Genomic DNA, 10,822 nt, shown 5'->3' with positions numbered 1-10,822 from the left:
TTTTATTGCATCTGTTTTTATTCTTCATTACCATGTTCTCATATCCTGAATGTTCACATGCAGCTGTCACAAATTATTCTTGTGAGTTGTGACTCTGTGTACACCTCAGCTCCTCAAAGTATTGCCACACAAATAACATTTTGTGTCATATCCAAAAACACCATAAACACAGCAGCTCAGTCACAATATAGTTATTGTGATTACTGGCTGCACTGATGCAATGATTCCTCAACTGATGAACTAAACAATAAAAAATAAAAATGCCTGTAATGCTGATGTTGAAGGGGTATTTATCTGATAGACCTGTGGGGGTGAGGCAAAAATGACTGGGGACCATGATTGATGACCATGTAATAAACATGGCCATTCAAACACCATGTAGAAAACGTGAAAGGGGGGATGGGGCATAAATCATAAACACACCATACTCTGGCCTGCTGAGTGAGGAAAAACAGCTAACACGGCCGGTAGGCACACTCTCATTCATGTGCACCTCTGGGCACATATATATACACATATAGGGCCTACACATCTCTCTCTCTCTCTCTCTCTCTCTCTCTCTCTCTCTCTCTGTCTTTCTTTGTGTGTGTGTGTGTATGTGTGTGTGTGTGTGTGTGTGTGTGTGTGTGTGTGTGTGTGTGTAAATACACTCTTGTGATACCACCCAGACAGGCAGACTACAGCCATGAACTTTAACACACTAGTCTGGGAGTATAGCCGTCTCCCTTCTGGGCACTGGGCCAATACAGTAAAGGGAAATACCTCTCAGGCTATCCCCGCCACGCTCCACAGCATGATCTACAACTGGGCTACATCAGTTCACACCGCACAACAGCACAAAGAAGCCATTCTTTCACAGGATTTCTTATTATGTGGTTCATAATCAATATTAATCCCCAGTTTCTCAGGCAGGGAGAGATTAATTAAAAATGTCTCCTTCTTGTGTGGTCTTCAATTATGAGCCTGCTGAACTGAAAGACTGAAGATGACCAGCTGAGCCACTGTGCCAGAGCAAAATGTGAAGATATGTGCATCTTTCCTAGAAAAGCTAGGAAAAACATTAAGTGACCTTTTGACATATTTAAAATTTTTATTGCAGACATACATGTAACCTAAAAAAATCAAACATTCTTATCAGCAGTCCAACAAAGAATCTTGGGTTTGATTTGTTTGCAGTGTATTGTGCAAGACCAAAACTCATCAAACCACTGGTGACCTTGTTTAGAAGTTGTTTATGTGTTCATGTAAATTTCAGGTCACTTATCTTTATCTTTGTCTCTTGAAGATAACTAAGCATCTGCCACTCAGGAAGTCTCATGTACATGTCTCGTGTATAGACTTTTTTTGTTGCCTGTTTTTTTTCAGAGTGGATTTGATCTTTGCTCCATGTTGTACTTCCATTCTTGTTACCCCGCATCACAGTGTGCTTTGTGGCTAAAACAGAAGTCTGATTCACATGTACAGGTCATGTACTGTAAATAGTGAGGTCAGATATGCAGGGATTGCTGCTGTGCTTAAGAAATGGTTTTCCAGTGTTACCATCCCTCCCAGTGGCTTCGTTCAATACAGCTGGAGCTGTTGTCACGTGTTCGTATCGATTTCACGTACATGATCATCATTATGCAGCCTTAACTTTGTTATGTCACAGTCTTTCTGATTTTCTTTTGCTTTTGTTATGTATGCAGCCTTATTATTTCATTATTTCACAGCCAAGACTGCCACTCAATTCTCTCTGTTCATCTGGAACTGGATGATCTAAGATTTCTAGTTAGAGCATACGAAATGTGGATGTCTAAGTACAGCCCTGGGGTGGTTACTTCACAGTCCACACACATGGTGCTGTGGACAGCTTCCAGTTCGAATGAATTCAGGTCAACCCACCAAGTCAGCAAAGGAATTGGTTATAGCTGGGTAAACAAAGCACCACCAGGTCTTAAAAATACACAGGTTATCCCTGCCTGTTTTCCAGTTTAATAATGTTCCATTGTGTGTGTTGATGTAGACCCTCTACACATTTATTCTTATTTATGTGTCCTGTTGGTGAAACTTAGCAAGTATGACCAAATCACATTTTGTGGCAGTTTTTGGTTATTGGATCAGCTGTTTCTGTTTAGTTTCAGCCTGTCTTTTTAAGGTGAAACTAACCTCCAGGCCTCTTATCTCTGTCAAACAGACCTGGTTTCCCCCTTTTCGATAAATGGAATCTATAATAACATTGGCCTTGAGGTAAGTGGTTTTTTAAACACACTAGACATCATATCCACAAGTGCGTGATCATTCTAAATCATTCTCAGTCTGCTGCACTATCGGAGAGCAAAGTGCTTCACGGGGGGAGAGATAAGCCTCAACAGTAACTGAGAAGTCGTGTATTATTTATCCAGGGCCTCCACGTGTGCTGTGTCTGGGATGGTCTGAGCTCAGTCCTCTGATTGGACACACCTTCTTCTCAGCTCACGCCTTTCGTAGTCTCATCCAGACTGGGAGAGGGCGGGGCCTGCGCCACATTTACACCCATGATTGGCCCAGAATAAAAAAATTTACAGCTTTATCTCCGCAGGTTCGAGGACCAGGTCGCGCGTTATAAATAGAGCCTCCGGCCGGGGATAACAAAATGAGCACTGATCTCCAAGGGAGCCGCGTCCGGCTACCGCTCCATGATCTTTGTGAGAAGGATGCTGCAGCAAGCTCTTAGAGTATCCGGCCGGAGCGCCTTCCCCATGGTCAAGTGGATGGAGAGATGGGCTGAGGGCGCGTCGGCCGGTCCGGAGGGCGCCAAGCAGCAGGCGGTGAGGACGCTGGATGAAATGCCCGGTCCTTCGGTCGCCAGCTTCGCCTGGGACCTGTTCGCCAAACGGGGGCTGTCGAGGCTGCACGAGTTACAGGTAGGAGGATCACAAAGTTCAACATGTATGAAGTTAAAGAGGAGCCATTATTTGCAATACCTGCATTTTGAAGAGAAATACACACAGTATAGGCTGCATCACCATGAACTGATACAGAAAAATACTGATACACAGGAGGTTTAAAGAGGACAGAACGAATGCATGAAAGCATATTTTAATGGCCATAGATGGTTGTGGGGGAAAAAAAAGATGTGAAGACGTGACGTGAAGTGAAAATAAGAAGTGGTCAAGAACGAGCTTCATTTTTTGAATTCGTTTTTTTTTTTCTAAACATGAAATTGCTGTGTCCCTCCAGACACGTTTTAAGACATTTAAAACACTCTTCTTTGAATAATAATTTGTGTCTGATGTGTTAATTGTACAAAGATTTTCTACTGAATTCATTTTTCCTAGTTGAAAATTCTTTAAAAAAAAAAAAAAACACATCTACCCCCCCAAAATCCAGATTCTATGAATATGCACACTTTATGCTCATTTAACAGATCCTAAATGTCCCCTACTTCAGTGTATGTGCACTGGAGGTTTCCCACTTGTGCATACTGCATGATGATTGGCTTCCAGTCTAGATGTGATGTCACAAAACAAGCTCGCACCAGTCTTAAGTCTTAAACTCAGACTGTGAGGTGAGCTCAGCCCTCTAGTATGAAACTCTGCACGTATGTCACCAGCCAAGTAAAACAGCCATAAGTAAAAGATATTTTTGAGTGAAGGGGGACTTTAATCCAAATCTCCCTTTTGAGAAGTAATGAGATTGTGGTGTCTCCTCAGATTTATATCACTAATCTTCTGGGCAGTAGGTCTGTTACACACCTATTTAATCTTGCCACAGTCTATCAGTATGTCAGCCAAGTAAAGATTAAGAATTGGCTGATCAAACTGTACCTTCATTGAAAATTGCCATTGGGCTTCAAACTTGAAGAGAGTGCATCCAAAGGTGATGCCAGTCATCTTGTGGCCTGCAGTTTTTTTTTCTTTGTACAAGGTTAAACCTCTGTCTCAATTCCCAGCTGGAAGGAGTGCAGCGGTATGGCCCCATGTGGAAGGCCAGCTTCGGCCCCATCCTGACAGTTCATGTGGCTGATCCGGCGCTCATCGAGCAGGTGCTGAGGCAGGAGGGCCAGCACCCTATGCGCTCTGACCTTTCCTCCTGGAAGGACTACAGGAAGCTCAGGGGGCATCACTATGGACTCCTGACATCGTGAGTGTTGCATGATCGCCTGCATGTATTCTGACTCATGGCAACTTTTAAAGAGCTGTCAGGTAGTTGCTTTAACTACAGCTTAAGGTTTCACAGAGTGTAATACTGAGAAGTCAGGCTTACACGACTTTAAATTATTTACAGTCTTACTGTACAACATATCTTGTGTCAGGTTTATATACTAATTGTCACTGAAGCACAGTGGGTAAAATCTTTCCAAAGCAGCAGTTACATACTCCATCTTGAAACCATTAAGCACAATACAATTCAACTGTATGCACGGTTGCATATCAGTGTTCATTTTTACTCCATGCGTTTTCCCAGTGAGGGGGAGGAGTGGCAGGCGGTGAGAAGTCTCCTGGGGAAGCACATGCTGCGGCCGAAGGCAGGTGGAGGCTTATGATAAAACCCTGAACGGCGTGGTCAGTGATCTCATTGCCAAACTTCGCCTCAGCAGACGTCCTCAAGGCCTTGTCACTGATATTGCCAGCGAGTTCTATCGCTTTGGCCTTGAGGGTAAGGTTCCTCGCAGTCTGAGGAGTGCACCACACCGTATAAACATTGGTAATTAGTGCCAGCCGCGTGCAGGAAGCAGCATTACGTTGCATGTAACCTTCATCTCACCTTTTCAATAGTGGAAAAATGTATTCAGATCATACATTACACATCAGTTAATGTACTTTGTTACTTTCCACCACTGCACCTGTCCTATGTGTATACAGTTTTCCAAATGTGATTTAAGAGGCTGAATGTTCCAGATGTTTGTAATCAACTTTCTCAGTTTGAGAAAGAGAGAAAATGGACTAAGGATATATGGATCAGAATGATTTTTTTTTTACATGCTCTCTGCCTCCAGGCTCCTGAACAGTTAATGCTGCAGAGAGAGAGAGAGAGAGAGAGAGAGAGAGAGAGAGAGAAAGAGAGAGAGAGCCACATTCATTCATTTTCCTCTCACAGATTTTCCCAGACTAAACACAGACTCAATCCGGTGACTGTGTGGTCGCATGCACACTTCTCAAACATTTACTCTACTGTTGCCAAAAAGGCTGCATTGTTGAATGGAAACTGGGCCAAGAACAAGACTGTGACATATAGAAAGAAACTAAATGTTGTAGAACAACCATTTAATTACTCTTTGTTTACTTGCACAAGTTAACAATGTAAAGAAATTGGCACATAAACCACTTGGTTTAGTAGTACTTGGTTTATGCTGACAGATATTGATGCTTGGTTTTGTTTCCAGTCATAAAGCTACCAATATTCTCTCCATGTTCTCCATTTTGGGGTTTTAAAAAATCCCCTCTCATTATTGCTTAATTTAACCATAATGATATTTCTGTTATCACAATGGAGAAGCTGACAATTTGAAAAATGTGATGCAATTTTTTAAAAGGCTTAGATGTGGTATCCAGAGTTTACGGTACATTTTCTGTCAGCCCTTGTGCCAACGTGTCTTTCTCACCTCCTCATTTAACTTTTTTCTTTTCTTTTTTTTAACAGGAATTTCCTCAGTGTTGTTTGAATCCAGAATTGGTTGTCTGGATCATGTTGTTCCTGAAGAGACAGAGCGATTCATCCAGTCAATCAACACCATGTTTGTAATGACGCTTCTCACGATGGCCATGCCAAGCTGGCTGCACCAGCTGTTCCCCAAACCCTGGAACATCTTCTGCCAGTGCTGGGACTACATGTTTGATTTTGGTAGGTTATTTCTCTCACTGCATCATTTGAGTCTGGTGTAGGAAATGGCTGCAAGATATAACTCAACATACAGGGAAACTGGACAAATTGAGTTATAAAGAATATAATAAAGAAGTCTGAGTCTATACTAAAACTAAAGATGCACCTCACGCAGCGAGCACCTCTTTACAACAGGAAACCAAAACAAACATGGTGGCGGAACATACTGTACATCCTTCCGCGCGTTATGTAATTAAATTCCTTCCATTCCCCTCACTTCTCATTGGTTGTTGCTGGTTTCCGCTTTTACAGTACATCAAGACTTATCCAGATCTGGGGAGTCAAAATCGAACATGTTTAAAATAATCACACTGGTCCAAACTGGATCAGGAAGCAGGAGATTAAAGTCTTTAACCCTCACGCACTACAAGATCATCTGTGCCAGAAACAAACGTGAAAGACTTGATGTTGAACATCGGTTGTGATGATCAAATTGTGATTATAATAAACCGAAACATCGTGTTATGTTTTCTTAAATTTTGAAAACACAGACCTCAAGTTTAAGACGAACGTTTGGGTTTAATCAGGAGGCAATAAATGCACGGTCTTATCCTTTAAGAAGGATAACTTGATTCCAAATACACCCACTGTAGTGACTTCTCTGTTTATTTCACATTTTCCTTCACTGTCATAATGACCCGTGATACATATCTGTCTGCAGCAAAAGGTCACATTGACCAGCGCCTGACAGCGGAAGCGGAGAAAATTGCCCATGGAGAGAAGGTAGAGGGCCGTTATCTCACCTACTTCCTGTCCCAGACAGGCCTGCCGATGAAGACCGTCTACAGCAATGTCACTGAGCTGCTTCTTGCCGGAGTCGACACGGTAGGGAGAACAATCCCTCTGTCCTCTCCTTTGCCGGATTCCGTCCAACAGATTATTAAAACCCTCGCCTCGCTGTGCTGTTTCAGATCTCCAGCACCATGTCCTGGTCCTTGTACGAGCTATCTCGTCACCCCGAGGTGCAGGCCTCGCTCCGGGATGAGGTGCTGACAGTGCTGGAGGGTCGAAGGATACCGGAGGCAGCGGATGTGGCTCGCATGCCTCTCCTGAAAGCAACAGTCAAAGAAGTGCTCAGGTATAAATTCAGGAGGTTGAGGTTATTTTGCTGACAAACATCTGGTTGAATCACACTCACACTGTTGAATTTTCATTTCTCAGGTTGTACCCAGTTATTCCTGCAAATGCAAGGGTCATCACAGAAAGAGACGTCCAGGTTGGAGGCTACCTCATCCCTAAAAATGTGAGTGTGTGGAGGGGATAAGTTCACATTGGCTAAATATGAATGTCATGTCAATAGTTCATCTACAATGCAACATATACCTGACCAAAAAAATACTCCCATCCAGACTCTGATCACCCTGTGCCACTTTGCAACATCCCGGGATCCAGCTGTGTTTCCATGTCCAGATGAGTTCCAGCCTCATCGATGGTTGAACAAGGAGCAGACTCATCACCCGTACGCCTCTGTACCGTTTGGGGTGGGAAAACGCAGCTGCATAGGTCGTCGTATTGCAGAGCTGGAGCTGTATCTTGCTCTTGCCAGGGTGAGTTGGCCGGAATTAATCTTGTATGTTTTTAAGACTGAGTTTAATAGTTGTGAAAATAAGAGTACTCAAATCTAGTTTTAATCCAGTTCAGTTTTAAGCAGTTTTAATCATTAGTCAGTCATTCAAAAGTGTTTTCTTGTTCTAACATATTTACATATAACACACATTAGAGGAGGCTTAAAGCATTGTAATTTGGTTTTAATGGAAATGGATGAAATGGAAATAACATGCACACAGGCTATTTAAATGTTACCACATGATTTAGATTCTTTATGTTAAATACAGTTTGTCACAAACTGCTGCATTTCCGACAAATCCTCTTGCTACATTTTTTCTTGGAATAATGTGAGAAACTCAAAGAGGGGGCTTTAAGCCCTTGTGTAAATCCAGCTCCTAATGATTTAATTTGATTACTTAATCCAGTGATTTCAGTTAAGAGTCACTACCCAACATTTATCACATGATGACCACTTTATAATTTTTTTCAGTCACCCTGTAGTAAATCAGTTTTCTCTGTTTGTGCTCTCATCAGATCCTAATAGAGTTTGATGTGAAGCCAGACCCACAGGGGGTTTCCGTGAAGCCCATGACACGGACGCTTCTAGTCCCTGAAAATGTCATTAGCCTCCAGTTTATCGAACGATGACCTACTCTCCCAAGCTGATCAGTTACGTGAACGTGAGTCTCTCGGCAGCGGAGAGCACCAGCAGGCGGAGTTACCACAGGAACCGTGAGCCCCTGCTGCGAGTGGTGGGATCACATCAGAGCGGACCTTCAACCTTCGACACAACAAAGACCAAAAAGCTCTCCCTTCCACGTAACCTTGTGTGCAGAGGCGGAACGTGTGGAAAGGGACAAACGGACGGAGGATTAGGAGTTGACGGCTCATCGCTGAGGTTTTCCACTGGGAGCGGTGTAACTCCAAATCTAATACTGTGTTTTCAAAAAAAATCTAATCACCATTGAGCACTTATTTGCACAGAGCCTACAAGCAAGCCAGTGATCTCCAATACATTTCAACATACTCTCATTTTATCCAGAGTCAAACGATGTTACATTTCATGGAATTTGATGCAACATGTACATCAATATTTTGAAGATGATTTTTTTTCAGAATCTGTTAACCCCTTCCTAAATCTGATTATGAACTGTGATCTCCTGCACCCTCTAAATACTAGCAGCACACCAGCAGCAGCAATTTCCTGTGTGTCCTGATCGTGCAAACATTTCATTTCAAGAGCGTTCCTGTATATGTTAGTCCAGTGTACTACGAAGCGCATTACATGTCTCTTTAAGTCTGAGATACACAGTGCACTGTAAATTATTCAGGATATTAGCAGAGCCTCAGCCTAGCACATGGAGACACTGTTTCTAATACCTCTGGCTCTGATTTAGCTACTGTGAGACAGTTATGTAGATGTGATGTTCAAAATCGTGATTAAAGTGTATTTTATGGGGTGCTTATGGTGAAAAACTTTTAGTGACGGGTTCCTTTAAAAAAAAAAAAAGGCAGCTGTTGAAATTATTCCTGTGTAGGAATACATAGTCCCACTGAATTCTGAATAGAGTAGGGTACTCTGCACTCAGGCTTTGTAAATCTGTCTGTATTGTCTCATTGTTTCAAATGTAAATGTATGCCACAATTCAGCAGTGCAGCACAATGCAAGTTTATCTGTTTTAATTTGTTTTTCTTTTTTTTATATCTAAACCTATGAGTGATATACCACCATTTTGTAAACTTGGTAAGCTTCTGTATTTATTTTAATTTAATACATTTTGAAACTGTTACTGTAAATGTCAATAAAAGGTTTCAAATTGTACCTGTGCCTATCTGTTGGTTTTATTTGGGCTAATCATTGAGATTCCTGTTTATATTCATAATATCACTTGCTTCTTTTGTGCTAACTCAGCATTTGAATCTCCTTTAACACCATCAGCTGCATCAGATTAGGTCTAACCCATCAAACACTTTGTAACAGTCATTAGTTTGATGCCAGTGAACAACCACCAGGCACGTAGGCAGTAAATTCTAAGAAAGACAACGCTGAGTATCAAAGTTCCTGTGTGACATGTGGACTGAGTGTGAGCAGTGGTGGAGCAGCTGCAGGTCGATAATCTGGACAAAAATCACTCCGTTGCCTCGTTCATCACATCTACCTGTCCTTGAGACAGGCAGCAAGTATGATTAACTTAAAACTGAAGGTCCGCCTCAAAAGTTTAATTTATTATCTGTAGATGCCTACTGTGAATGAGTTCCCGTGGGCTTGAAACATTTCTTGTGGTATTCACATTTATGTATTTTAGTTCTCTGCACTGCACTTATTAGAAGTTTGACAAGTAGTGAGAAGCTAAAGACTGAAGGTCAATATTTGACTGTGGAGAAATGGACTGTAAAGTTTAGAGAAATGCTGCTTCTGTGACCCTGTACTGGGTAAACCTCCACAAGCACTGGAAAAACCATACAGCTACACTGGAAAAAATTTAAATTCCTATTGGGAAAAGGTTAAAAAAAAAAACACACCAACTTAGCTGTGGTTGGTCTTGTACGTTAAAAAAAAGCAATAAACTATGTTATTAAGAATAGCCCTGTCAGTATAACAGCACCATTTCCTGTGGTGCCTCCATGGTCTTTTATAATGCTAGAGCTGGTTCTTGGATTACTGAAATGTAAGAGGAGACAGAGAGTTTACTTTAAATCAGTATATTATGATCTGTTGTTGTCTATCAATCTGTTTATTTCAAATTATATGTTAATAAATTCTATTGACAATTAAACATACACTCAGTCTGTAGTTTCTGAAGTACATCTAGCTAAATTAATGCATTCTACAACAGTACAAAACAACAGTCCAACATTGATATAAATAGGGTGAACAAAATAATAAAAACACCTGTCCTATATGTCCTATATATCCTCCAAAATGACCATAAAGTTGAATCAACACTTACTTAAAACATTCCCAATACAAACTGAACATTATAACTTAAGTGAAGTTGCACGACTGCTGTATTAGACTACATTAACTTCAGTTACTTTCAGTGTATCTAATTAACTATAAACTGAGTGTACATGGAGCCACAAGTATAAGTACTTATAGTAGCAGTAGTAGTACTACTAAGGGAGCAATGACATCATGACAATATCACATTTGATAAATACCAACTTATTTTAATTAAATAAGGAAAAAGTTCAGTTCAATACAATTTTATTTATATAAAATCACAACAGAAGTTATCTTAGGGCATTTTTCATATAAAGCAGGCCTAGACCGTACTCATTATATTAACAGAGAGACCCAACAATTCCTACCATGAGGAAACATTAGTTGATGGGATGTTTGACTATTGTTTACAGAAGTACATACATACCCAATGGTTAAGTGGCCAAAATACTTGCATGAAAAACCTAACAGGTTTTAAGTTTGTCCAGA

The 10,822-nt window shown here is 41.2% G+C and overlaps 1 protein-coding gene across 1 annotated transcript; it reads left to right on the top strand.

Moving 5' to 3' along the window:
* The first annotated feature begins 2,354 nt into the window (after nucleotides 1–2,354).
* On the top strand, nucleotides 2,355–9,211 carry LOC108898968 (25-hydroxyvitamin D-1 alpha hydroxylase, mitochondrial). Its single transcript, XM_018699140.2, is given in 10 exon segments — nucleotides 2,355–2,882; nucleotides 3,911–4,101; nucleotides 4,426–4,486; nucleotides 4,488–4,617; nucleotides 5,602–5,802; nucleotides 6,503–6,666; nucleotides 6,753–6,919; nucleotides 7,003–7,084; nucleotides 7,191–7,388; nucleotides 7,924–9,211. Coding segments are annotated over 10 exon segments (1,536 nt in total). The 5' UTR covers nucleotides 2,355–2,654; the 3' UTR covers nucleotides 8,038–9,211.
* The last annotated feature ends 1,611 nt before the right edge of the window (nucleotides 9,212–10,822 follow it).

Source organism: Lates calcarifer, linkage group LG12 (assembly GCF_001640805.2).
Source record: "Lates calcarifer isolate ASB-BC8 linkage group LG12, TLL_Latcal_v3, whole genome shotgun sequence".
In the NCBI taxonomy this organism is placed as follows: Eukaryota; Metazoa; Chordata; class Actinopteri; family Centropomidae; genus Lates; species Lates calcarifer.
The sequence above is the reverse complement of the archived record's forward strand: the minus strand, read 5'-3'. Positions and strand labels throughout refer to the sequence as shown.